Source organism: Onychostruthus taczanowskii, unplaced genomic scaffold (assembly GCF_017590055.1).
Source record: "Onychostruthus taczanowskii isolate IOZ18803 unplaced genomic scaffold, ASM1759005v1 scaffold11, whole genome shotgun sequence".
Lineage (NCBI taxonomy): Eukaryota > Metazoa > Chordata > Aves > Passeriformes > Passeridae > Onychostruthus > Onychostruthus taczanowskii.
In genome coordinates, this window is record NW_024497629.1 from 17,178,065 (window position 1) to 17,191,642 (window position 13,578).

General features: G+C 36.9%; 1 protein-coding gene across 1 annotated transcript in view; it reads left to right on the forward strand.

Moving 5' to 3' along the window:
• Positions 1 to 13,578, forward strand: part of AGPAT5 (1-acylglycerol-3-phosphate O-acyltransferase 5) — a 55,800-nt gene that overhangs the window by 27,356 nt on the left and 14,866 nt on the right. Inside the window, exons 5-6 of the mRNA XM_041420693.1 lie at positions 755 to 845; positions 9,177 to 9,338. Coding sequence (XP_041276627.1) covers positions 755 to 845; positions 9,177 to 9,338 — 253 coding nt within the window. The remainder of the gene's footprint in view (positions 1 to 754; positions 846 to 9,176; positions 9,339 to 13,578) is intronic.

The window sequence follows — 13,578 nt, forward strand, 5'->3', positions numbered from 1 at the left end:
CTCTGTTCTGTTTCAAAAGAAAATGAAAAATTATCAAATTTGACTCCTCCTATTTAGGTACATAATTTTACAGTCAGATTTGCAGATACTTAGGCAACCTTTACCTGTGTAGTGATTTGAGAACCCATAGATTTGGTGCTGAACAGGCAAGCAAATTAATTTACTTGGGAAACCTAACCTTGCAGACACGCATGCTTGAAGGAATGTGACTTTAAAGTTCAAATTACGCTAAACTATGAGTTTGAGTTCCTAATATTTTTAATATCCAATTCAGTGAGAGACATAAAAGGCACATAAGATCTGTCATCATTTCAATTAATAGTATTTCTAATAATGAATGAATTAGTGTATATTTCAGTATAAAGAAAGACTAGAGGCAAGATCACTATTTTTAAAAAATGGTCACTTTGTGATTTGTCTTTTCAAAATCTCTTAAAACTGATACTCTTGTTGATATCAGCTGCTCCTGACTTGCTGACTTCTGTTCACACGTGCTGTCTCCCTTCCTAAATCACATGGAGTATATTCTATGGTGTATTTTCAAAGGAAATTATTATGAAGCTTGAACAGTAAGTTTCTTAGAGCTAAGAAATTTTAGCTCAAGTATTCTGATTTTCTTTTGATCCTTGCAATAATCAATGGTGTGAGATAAATATAATATGGACCTATAAAGTGTTGATAATTTCTGTAAAAGCAGCCAGTTTACATTCATTATAAGAGCTTGTCTGTTTTGTTTCTTTTTAAAATTCCACAGATGTATTTAGTGATTTTTCCAGAGGGGACTCGTTACAATCCAGAAATACCAAAAGTCATTGCGGATAGTCAATCATTTGCTGAAAAGGAAGGTAAGCAAAAAAAATTTTGGAAGAATTCTTTTGTTACTGTGCTAACATATATTATATAAAATTGTTATGTAATGTGAAGATCATGTCACCTTAACTGGACTTTAAAACCTGCACGATTGGTGTTTAAAGGTTTAGAATAGTATAAACTACTGTTTTGCTTACAAAGTAAGATTGAAGTAGTTAATATACAGACATCTCATGCATTTTACAATGTACAATAGTAACAGTACTCCAGAAGGCTACCTGCAGTTTCTACCTATAGCTGTGTATTTACTTATTTTCTTGCTCCTTAAGGTTGTAGGAATTGCCTACACTGAATCAGGTCCCTGGTCTATCTAAGTCGATATTGTAGCTCCAATTACAGTTGTTAGTCAATATAAAGAATATTTTACATAAAGCTTGTTGTGCCTTAAAAGAAAGAGTCTTACATAATTTCACTTTTAATTAGTGTTAGTATTCCTATAGCATTTTGGTTTTCTTCCTCTCTCACCTTCCAGTCTCACTTTTCCTTGGTTGAGCTTCCTTCTGGAGTCTTTGATTATTGGCATTTTCTCTAACACAGATGGAATTACTTCCTCTTCAGAAAGGCTTGCAGAAAATCCAAGAGTCCCAGGATTTTTTGTATTTTTTCACACCATATCATATGCACATAAACTTTAAATCCAACAGTTCAGTGAACATGTTTCCTGATTTTGTTTTTTCCTGTTGACCAAAACTGAAATAATTCACTCTAAAAGTAAACAAAGAATAACAAATAGGTCTGGTAAATTCATCTCTGTGACACACTGAAATGAATTCACAAGTCTGTGAATCAGCCTGTTGATATAATCAAGCTATTAAGTATTGTTAGCTCTTGTCCAAAGGATATATGGCTTTCTTCTCCTTGGGAAGAATGGAATTTGTTTGCGTGTATGAGCAGGAGAGCTGAAGTCATAAAGTATTTGTTCATCGCTTCAGTTTCCTGTCGGAAATGAAAGTCAAATGTTTCATTTAGGTTGGTGGTTCTTTGAGAGTTCAGAGGGAGGGGACTGTTTGATAGGGGTGTTTTTCCTCACCTTCTTTTTCAGGGAAAAGGCTCTCATTGTTTTACTATTATTTTATTTCACCTTTTAATTATATCTCTACAGTCTGCAAAACAGTAAAATACTGCTTTTGTGCTTTCAGAGCACCTGTTTGTTTCTTCTGCTGGTTTTCTCTCCAGTCATGGTCTGTTTTTATTTTGCAACGATTACTCCTTTTAAAAACTCTCATGACAAATAATTATTAAACAATAATTATCTCCAATTCTTTGCAGAATCCTCTTGATCTCCTTCTCCCCACTGCCTCTGCCCCACTTTTTAGGTGGGGAGGATGGGAAGCAGTTTGTGCTCCCCTGGGGCCCTGCTCACTTGCATGTCCACGCAGATACAGATGCTCACGGGAGCTGGAGCATCCCTTGTGCAAGTGTGTTGAGAAGCAGGGGCTGACACTGAGAGCAGAACCAGGCTGTTCTGAAGGCTGAGCCTCGAGCACGTGCCAGCCCAGGGCACATCCCAGTATGCTGGGTGCTGTGGGGATGGGGAGCTCCACATGGCTGCTGGCAGGATGTGATTCCAGCTCCCAGGATCCCACCCTGGTGCTGGGCAGTGCTGCTGGCTCTGGCTTATGGCCTGCCCTCAGCAACCCCAATGTCCCCACGGTGCTGGCTGGGTGCTGGGGCTGCAGCATGGGAGCCACGGCCACAGCCCCGCATGGCCAGGGGCAGGCTGAGCCATGGCCACGCTCCCCGGGAGCGCAGTTACGGGACGCTGCTGAGCTCCATCACAAACACCTCGCCATGCTTGTCCGAAAGATCCAGGAGATTTCTTACTTCCTACAGTTTTAGGAAGGGTAGTAATGCACAGTAGTTCTGCCAGCCATAGGAATGAGGAGGATGTACTGTAACCTACAGTTTAAATAAAATTGCACTTCATTCTTTGTATGGATATAATGAAGTCTAATAATTTAGTCTTGTCATCTTGTATATTTGTTACAGATCATGGTGCTTCAGTGTGGGCCTTACTGACATGTAGGGGAATTTGTTTGCTTGTTTTGTACCTTGAAATGATTTGCCCCTACATTTTTGCTCAATTTTATGTTGAGAAAATACTGAAAGTGTAATATTTGGAAAAGTGGTTAAATTAAGAAGAGTTAAACTAGAAACCGATGTTAGAACCAGAGCCATTACCCCCAAAGATAACAAAGCTATTCCTAGAGCAAAACATAACTCAAGGTTTATCATGCTGTTTGAAATATTGGTTTTGACATTAGTGTGTGTATATGCAGAGTGGAAGTATAAAAAGGCTTTTGTGGGATTTTACTTTTACTCTCTGTGAGCTATATCCTCTTCTAGAGAAGATTCATTAGTTTAGGCAGAATTCTTGGGCTGAACTTAATTACCTGCTCTTAGTGGGACCAGTTGATGAGCTGCATCAGATATCTTGATGTTCTTTTTAAGTTTTGCATAGAGGTACTGGCTCTTTACAGTTGGTCCTAGGACCAGTTCAACAAAAAGAAATTGAAAATGAATTTAATAAAAAGCTGACATATAATGAAGTAATGTGCCATTTCAGCTATTATGTCTTCAGTCATTGATATGAGTATTTAAATAAATCTTAACTGCCTATGAATAAAATGGAAGGATATCAAGCAGCAAAAATTTAAGTTTTAAGCCCTTGAAAGAGAGGCAACATTTAAAAATACCAATAATAATTCATGTTACAGTTTGTTTTGTCGTAGGGCTTGAGTTCCACACAAAATCTCAATTTCTAACAAGAACAGATTGTTTTCTTCTTTATGAAACAAGTGATTCAAACACACAGGGTGGGTCCATTGTAAGTTCTATCCACTGAATTGAATTCAGTCAGAATTAGCAACAGAAAGTTGGTTACTTCCAGGAATACTGATTTTGTGGTGATGAACTGAGAATGTTGTCATCTAAGAGCAATGCTAGTACCTCCAAAAACTGAAGGATTGCTCATACCTTTTAGAAGTGGCAGAAGATTCCCCTCAGATCAGCTTCTTACCTGGGATAGAAGGTAACCTCAAAATATGTTTGTTTGATTGTGCTGGGAAAGAAACTTGTTGACATTTAAAAATGAAAGCAAAATTCTCTAAAACTAAATTTTTTGGTTATTTGTAGTAGGATTAATGCAGGAGTTAATCACAGAACAAGTTGAATTTTGTGAAGTTAAGAGAATTAATCCAGTATTTATATTTTTTGCCCAAAATAACAATATTTGCTGACATTTTACAGCTGCAACAAGCCACATAAGCCATGTTTTGCCAGAATATCAGATGTGTTAGGTTTTCTCATTTCTGGTGGAGACTTTCAAGCTAAGGGGCATGTGTGCCATATAGCTGGATTTGAGCCTGATACACCTCGCTGTCCTCTCCTGCCAAAAAGTAGGTGCTTGGGTGAGATGACTCCAGCAATTGCTACCAGGATGGGCACTCACATTCCCATAATGAAATATTTCTTCCTCTGCTCTCTCAAAGAACTAAGAATATGATGGCATGGGTTTTGCCCCTTGTCTTCTGATCTTTTGCATTCTAATTTCCAGTCTTTAAGTATATAGTCAGTAGTCGAGTTTGCTTTTGTTTTCAGTTGTGTGGAAGTAGTCAGTCAACATGGTTCTTGTCTTCAAAGTCTGATGTAGTCACTCAGGTTACATATTGGTGATACCTTTCAGGCTCTGTTCCATAGGTTTAGGCATCTTAAAAGTGCAGGACTTCTTCCCCACTAGTCAGTGAGCTTGAGTTGCTGAGTCCAGTCTTAATGTGTAGGTGCACTCATATTTTCATAGGGATTTAAATTTTGTCATAATAATAGAAGTGGTAATTTTTATTGGATCTATTTAATTCAAACTGTAAATCTTTTAAGCCTGGGTCTTTGTAATTATATTGGACTATAGAGAAAAATGTTTATAAACCCTGTAATACACATGATGGCTATTTTTTGTGCGAGTTTCTGGTGTAAAATTTATTTCATTTGTATGTAGCCAAAATATCTATGTGTGGATTTCTTATCATTTTGTAGTAGTCAGTCATAGAATCATAGAATATGCTGTGTTGGTAGTTACCCATCAGGATCATTGGGTATGAATTGTGGCCTTGCACAGAATACCCCCAAACACCGCAAATTTCTTTGGTTTAGTAGAATATTAATTTTATCAAAATGTTAACATATGGCATTTTAAAAATTTTAAAATAAACAGAAATAATCCAAAACCCTCCTACTCCTAATATTACTAACTCTGAAAAGTCAAAGCCAAAGGGATGAGAAGCTTCTTAAGTTTAACTTGGCTTGTTTTTGCTGAATGAAGACAAAACAATCTTCCCTGGTGAAAAGCGTTTTTGGAATTTTGTATTAATGTTCGATTTCTAACAAAGGTCATTTAATGAAGCAAACATTTAAGGTATGCATTTATTATCTTCTTTGGTTTTATGCAGAAAAGTTGCTCATGTAAATATTTTTTAAAGCTAAGCTTAGCTTGACAAATATGCTTTCTGCTAAGATGTTTGTGTATGCAGGATATGCTTATCTCAAAATTGTTTTACAGGTCATGTAAAAAAGAGGTGTTTCAATTGAGCGAATTGAAAATGTTTCCCTTCTAGATCTTGGCATTAGTTTTTGATTGTATTCTAAGGCAATTCAAAGTATTCAATATCCTTAAAAGTTATTTGGAGTTGTCTCTAAAGAAAATAACTTTTGGTGGTATTTATTCTACACTTTGATGAAAGCAGGCTTGGTCTAAAAGTGCTCAGTGAGATGTGGACAAAGAATATAGTTCTAAAAAAGAGTAGATTATGGACCTTGAGTAGCATTTGAGACCAATCATTAGAATGAAGTAAGGGTCTGTGTTATTAAAGGTTATATTTAGGAAATTAAGATAGGAAAACAAGGAGCTACATTGTATTTCTGTAGATACCCACGGGAAGAAAGTGTACCAATGTGTGTTGTTTCCCTTGTCTTGCTGTGGACTGGTTATGCTGTTCCTGCGGAGATTAGTTGCATTTCCTGTATACTTTAGTTCATGGTAACAGAAAATCAATTTTACTAGTGCATGCAGTTTTTTAATACTGTAATCAGCTGAGTCCTGTTTCTGTAAGCTGATGGAATACTAGCAAACAAATGGATGAGCTCTCCTACCATTTGTTATTACGTGTAATTATGGACTCTGGTTTCAATATGTAAAGCTTTGAATCACTGGAGGCATTCCAGAAAGCTGGTGGGAACCCAAGAGTAGGGTGAGTACTTGGGACACTGCGCGTAACTACAGAGCTTTCTGTCTGATATCTTCACTGCACACACATTTACATGAAAAAGGAAAGATCTAATTTGTCTTGAAATCAATTCATCGGTTTTCACCCTTCTTTCAGTTTTTGTGTACTTGAAAGTTGAGTTTCAAGTACATGCTTTCATGGGGAGGAGAGAGAGGTGTGGAGACCTCAAACTAATCCTGAGCTGAGAATTTTTACTGTTTTCTTTTCAAAATGTGGTGTGTACACAATGGGTAGAAATATAACTAACGAAGTCCAACTCTGAAAATATGGATGGTTGCCTGTACTGAACAGCTCTTTGAGTTTCTGGCCTGGATGAAGAGAAGAGGATGGCAATCTTCTACACAGACTTGTACTTAGCTACTATTATGTTACTTTGCCCTGTTGAAGTTAGATAAATGATGTTTTGTTTAGTGTCTTTTTGGGTTTTTTTTTTGTTTAGATGAAAAATTCAGTCCTATAGGTGTAAATTATTTAGGCCTTTGTACTTGCCAAAGTAATTATTTTATTTCATTCAGTTTTCTTCAGACTTTCTCAAGTAATTCTGCATCTTACAATAATGTAGCAAATGGATGATATTTGAAGTATCACTGCTCATCATATTTCTTCAGATTTTCTTTTTTTTTTTTTCCTAATGTCTATCATTCAAAAGTTAGAAGAGCAAAGCTATGGCTTTTTAAGGTAGAACATTACAATATAACTAGTATCTAGTTCATTTTCTTTGGCATTTAAAATAAAATCTCATGACCTTAAATACTTTGACAGAGGGTCCTAACTGTATTGCACAACATTAAAAACAGTTTAAGCACAGTGTGTTTTGTGAATTGGATGCAGGCAGCTTGCCAAGGTAACTATACTGTAACTACTTGGATTTAAATTCTATTATGTTGATTTTAGCAAAGATCATAAGTAATTGCAAGAATATGTAGTAATGTTTTTATAAAACAGATTCTTTAAAAGGATGTGCTGAACTGCTGTTGCTGCATGCTTATCATGTAGCTTGTACTTAAGATCTCAAGAGCTCACTGAGAGCATGTGGAATAGGAGTGGCTTATTCTACATTTTCACTTCATAGATTGTCACTGACCATCTTCATCACCAGAACTGGCTATGGATTAAAAAAAAAATAGCAGTTAATAGTCATAGATACCTAACTTAATAATTTGTCTAGATGATTCAATTCTCACAGTTTTACCTTTTTCTTCCTCACAATATAGTTTGGTGAAGGGGAACATGAGTTGGGCAGGAAAGGAATGACAGTGTTTTTAGAATATGTTTGGGAATTCGTCTCAGCAAGAGTTGTGTTGAGTGTCATGTCCACACTAATATCATTGCTGACACAGCACGAGAATATTCAGTGCTTCATTTACAGAGTAAACATTTTGAAACATAACATAATTAGCTGTTTGATGTAACAGTTCACAAGCTAAGAAAACACTACCACTCTGTTATGCTTCAAAATATTTACATGATCCATATAACATTTTGCATAGACAGTTATCACTATTGCCGGTAATGCATGGAACAATGGCTTCAGAAGGAGCGCTGATAAAAAGCCTTTTATCTTTGCATTCAGACAAGGAGATTCTTAGCAAATATTAAAAAATCAAGATAGTGATTTATATTGAAATTTTCAACTCTTAAGAATGTTAGAATGATGTAGAAACAAGCATTATCTTAAAATGTTCACTAGATATTTTCATAATGTTAGATCAAAGTATGTTTTACCCAGCAAGGGAGTTCAGTACAAAATCAGAACATAATATAGAATGTTTTGAATTGATTTAGCAAGCAGAAAGGTATCAAAACTACTTTGGTTTAGAAAAATTTCCTGTTCACCCACCAGGAACCAGTAGATTCACCAATGGATGGTTCTTTAAAAACGCACTGAAGAGTAAGCCACTGAAAAATAGGCTAGAAATGAAAAGCCACAATTTTATTCTGATACTTCTCTTTGAGAAAGATACATATAGAAAAATAGTGAAAAATTTTACATAGCATCCTTTTTTTTTTCTAGAAGCCCTTTCAAGTAAATGTGGAAGAGCTGTGTTCAGGTCAAGAAAAGGTTTTGAGTTTGGACTTATTTGTTTGCCTGTTTTAATTTTGAAAGTCATTGTATATTAAAATTCTGGAAAGAGAACCAGGCTTATACTTTTGAGCCCAATGTGTTCTTACTCTCTTGTGTCCAGTGCGTTCATACTTAATGTTCTTAAGTATGCTCTAAGTGGAAGTAGTCAACTGAAGTAAAAAGGGATATAAAATACTGTTGTTAAGATGTGTGGTGTGATGTTAAACCTGATAGTCTTGTGTTCTTAACATACCAAACTCTGTGGCTTGGCCTGGAAAAGTTAAAAGTTGATTTCTGTCATGAGAGTTTTTCAGTAGCCAAGTCAATTGTAAGAGGTTGCAGGGAAGCACAGGAGATTTCCTCCTTGGTTTTGGTTCTCAGTGCTGTATTTTCTCCCACTGCTGCTAAGTTTTCCGCTGGGATAGTAAGTAGGTTAGGATTCAGTATGTTCACTAAATTGGTTTGTCCTTGGGAAGTAAAATGCTGGATGAGCATTAGGTGTGCTTAAAATCCTCTGTGATTATCCATGAAATCTGTTTCTGATACAGAATTTCAGGAGGTGATGCTATTTGTGTTTAGTATTTCTCAGAAAATTTGCTCTCTTTTTTAACCTCATTTGGACACACATAAACAGTAATGAGAAGGGCCGTTTCATCAGTCCTGAGTCACATTAAAGCCATCACTGCATCTAGTCAGGAGTTGTAGAAAAGGCCCTCTTACTGAGCAGCCTTCCTGTTGTTATTGTCCTCTAGGATTTCTGTTTCATCTTCTACATGTGTTCAGTAGAGCATAAGCAGTGAGTACATGTGCACACTCTCAACTGAGAATTGAGATTGAAAATAAACCTCTTGTGCTTTTGAATGGAGATGCTGACATTCCTTGGTGTGATGTTCCTTTTGTGAAAATAGTCTAGTTTACTTTCAAACACTGTAGTTATTTTTTTTTACTTTTTTCCCCTCTAGGACTTGCTATACTAAAGCATGTGCTGACTCCACGGGTGAAGGCAACTCATGTAGCCATTGACTCAATGAAAGACTATCTGGATGCAGTGTACGATGTGACTGTGGCTTATGAAGGTACTGTGGACCACAAAGGACAAAGAAAACTGGCACCATCTATGACAGGTGAGTTGAGGCCTGTGAGGCATGCTGGAGCTGTATGCTTGTTTAGATACAGAACCAACTTCAGGTGCTTTGAAATGCTCTGAAGATAATCTCCACAGCACTTCAGCCATCCTACAGCCCCCTGACAGGGCATTGTTTTAGCCACTGGACTTTACAGGAGTTACCTGTGACACTCCTGCCCTCTGCTTCCCTATTCCAATTCTAAATACAAGTGCCCTTTGCAGTCAAAGGGAACTTGGAGACATAGGCAGCAGATTCCATTTACTTTCATGTTTCTTCTAGCCCTGGGATTTGGCATCATCTTAAATTCTCTCTCTCTTCCTCTGCTGTGCTACATATGTGTACATGTATGTACACATATGTAACATCTAATTGCTGAAGTGCACATATTTTAAGGGTAAAATGCATAGCAGTAGTATTCTACTGTCAATCACACAGGCAATAATCCTACAAACACACAACAGCATTTTATGCAAGTGGGCTTCACTTGCTTTAGGACTTTAAACTACCTACAGGACCTTAAGGAAATCAGATTGGTTTTACATTCCTTGCATATTCTAACCAGAAAACATGTTCTGGAGTTTCTGCTGGGGAAAACTCAGGGACAGAGAGCTTCAGGGTTTGCTGTTTATTATGCTTGGTGATGGACTGATAATTTATTGTTAAGTAAATAATTTGCCTGCACTGTTACTGGAGTGCCAGATATCATCTTTTCACTTGTAGTTGCTGTGTTACTCAGCTGTATCTGTGCCTGACTGTCTGTTGCTGGTTGGCTCAAAGTGGCACTTTTAAGTCTTATGCACTAGCAATACCAAGTGAGAAGAAACAGCTACAGTAGTTCCACAGAGCTTTCCAGAGTTTTGGGTGAGGGATCAGTGTAGACTGAGGGACATGCAGGGAACTTATCTAAGTCTCTGTTCCTCAGCTCACCCAGTGTCACTGGGACTTGTTCCTTCTGCTGCTAAAAATAGTTTGTAGTGCAGCTGTTTCCATGTCACTTCATTAGCAGGTGTAACTCCTTGTGTCACATGCACTGCTTCCCAGGTGCTAGTTGATTAGAAGTTCTGCAGTCATCTATTTTTACATTTTCTCCCTGTTTAAAATTCTTCTGGATAGGTGAGAAACAAAACTGTCAACAATGTGTATTAACTCAACATTTGTATTGTACTGTAATGTCTTAGGATGGTTTTGTTTTATGTGCATCTTGTTCCTAATGGGCATTTTTAATGTCAAAAGTTCTTCTTATTATTTACAATTATTTTATTCTTTTTGTTAATGCCTTCTGACCCTTTCATAGTACCTTTGGAGACTGAACAGCCTCCTTCTTGTCCTATCACCCAACCCTAAGACCCTCTTCAAAACAAATAGGATTATTTCTCCTTCCCTGCAGCATATCTTGTTTCACAAGTTAATTACTAGGCAGTTTCAGCCATTCTCATGCTGAACTTCTCACTGCCTAATGGTTAATTAAACTATTAAAATGTCATTACCTAATGATAAGATGGCAAATGTTCAAATTCCTTACAAGACCTCTTCACCTATTGAACCTTATGGTTTGCATGAAGCATGATATAATTATGGAAGGGGAGCCAACAAGTTGGATTTCCCTGTTGGCTTTTTTTTGTGTTGGTGTCAGGCAGGAATCAGATGCTTTGGGTGGCCACTACACATCCAGCCTTTTGGAACCTCCATGGCAGCAGTCCAGGCATATCTTTCAGCCAGGCTTACTGTTAGGGCTGGGGTAATTACTGGCTCAGCCTTGGGGTAAAAATAAGGCAGTAATACAGAATGAAGTGCAGCCAACCAGCTGCTACCCCTTCCAGAGCAGATAAATGATATATCCATGATAGATCAACATCACATTGCGTGCTATTGTGGCAGTCACATTTGTTACATATAATATAAATTATGTAGATTAAGAACACTTTATGATTTGCAGTGTGGAGCATAGTTGTCATTCTTCTAGGCTCTCCAGACACAAAGTGATAGACAAACAATTTTTGTTTTAAGAGATCAAGATCATTTCACCATTTGTTACGCAGGGGTCCAGCAACTGGTCTGTCAGGAATATAACAAGAAATTAATTAAGCATACTTGTGCATGTGACATTTTTTAGCATTATTTCTCTTTCACAGTGCTAAATTGAGTTATGCACACATGAAAAGGACATCTTATTTCATATGAACATTTCATATTTGTGTCAGGACTGGTTGAAAGTTTTGTTTTTCATTCTCATCGGAATAAAATGGCAGTGCAATCCTGGTAATTTTTAAAAGATAAGGTTGACATGTCTTTTTCAATCCAGCAACACTGATGGAAATTTATTGCATGGAAAACAAACTTCAGATAAACACAACTTTACTTGAGGACTTTATTTCCCATACTATATCATTTCCCATGTGAATGAAATCTGAATTCCACACAGATACAGTGTTTCTTGAAATGCATTTTGCTTTCAGTTCCATATATCTCAATTCCTCAGAAGAGACTGTGCCATTTTAGGAAAAACCCATACTTACCTGGGACATCATCAGCTCTTGGCTATTGTCTTCAGTAGTAAACAAAATGGATTAAAAAGAACATTTTAGTGACTGTGAGGAGTACTAGCACACTTTGAAAAATTGTGTTAGCAAAATGTGAATGGGAAAAAAATTCTGAAGAAAAGGTGAATTGCTTTGTAAATTTTGTAGTATGCAACTTTTAGTCTAAGTAGTCTTTCTTAGCAAAATTCAATTTTTGAAATTGTTTTTAAGTCCAGCAGTCTTAAATATACTTTCACTTGCTCAAAAGGATTAAAACACAGCATAGCATACCTTTCACCATAAGAAGAGTGAATGTTAGACATACCTGATATAACGTGGTGCCATTTTAGAGCAGGCAAATTATTGTAGTATATACTTTCAAAGGTGTTGAGCTTTTTGTTACTACTTATGCATGTTACTGGTTTTTTGGCACTTTTCAGTGGCAAGTTTGTTTCAGAAGACATCAGATTTGATTAGTCTTCAACAGTGACTAAAACTAGATTAGCTTTACACAGGGATATTAGGGATATTGCTTTCTGCTGTTGCTTCACATCCAGTTGTAACCGATGGTGGAATTTTTTTCCTACCATTTATTCATTCTCTTTATTACAACTTTGGATCTTGGTACCTTTCCAGTGGAAGTTTATCTGGCACATGGCAGCCTTTCCAAAGAATATCAATTTTCCACAGGTTTCTCCCCTCTCTCTACTCCTGAAGATGGCTTGTCCAGATCATTAATGTCAGAACATCGTGGTCCTGCCTGGGGAGGACCAGGCTGCTAGGTAGTATTTATTTGTGGTCATTAGAATAAGATGCTAATAATCATATGGGCACTGTGGCACAGCTGAAGGACATCTTGGGTACTGAAGTCTGGAAGAACTATTTAGAAGGGAAAAGGAGAAAGTGAAACTTCTGAATTTGTTGATACTGTTTTCCTACACTGTCATCAAGTGAAAAGCAGAAATAAGTTTGGGAAGAAAGGATGAGAATGTAGTTTTCCCCCCTTCTGAATAAATGTGCTAAACGTTCACAGCCAGCTTTGTCTGGTGTTAAAAGGCAGATCTCATGGGACGTGGGAACTGTTATCATTCTTGCACCTGAAAGAGCATTATGTACACATCTACATCTTTATTATTCTGCCTGAAGGCTTTAGTATAACCAGATGGTATTTATCTGGCCATTGTAGATGAAAGAGTGTGTGAAATAGCAGCATGTGACAATGATAAACACTGAATAAAAATAGCAAGTATATATAGACTCTGTCTTAAAGAAGTCAGAGGAATTCTTGAGAGTTATTGACTCTGCTATATATCAGTTCCAGAACAAACACTTTGAAAGCCTGTGTATGTGAGCATTTCTGAAAATCTGTACATCACTTTGATCAGTATAATTTGAGGAGGTCAGACTGGCCTAACTTCCCTCGGGGAAAGTACACTTTTCCAAAAGCTTGCACTTCTGTTAGGACCCAGTTAGACAAGGACTACAGAAAATACAAGACTATAGAAAAGAAACTGGAGTGATAGAAAACAGTCTTTGTCTGGACTGTGGCCCAAATTTGTTCACATCCATTGTCTCTCAAGGGCCAAAGAAGGATAACAAGCACATGGTTACAGATGTAACCATCAATGAAAGAATTAAAAAGCTAAATTATTAAGCTGATAAACATTAACAGAAGTGTGAAACAGGCCAAAGAAGCTTTATAGTTATGAAATGACTAA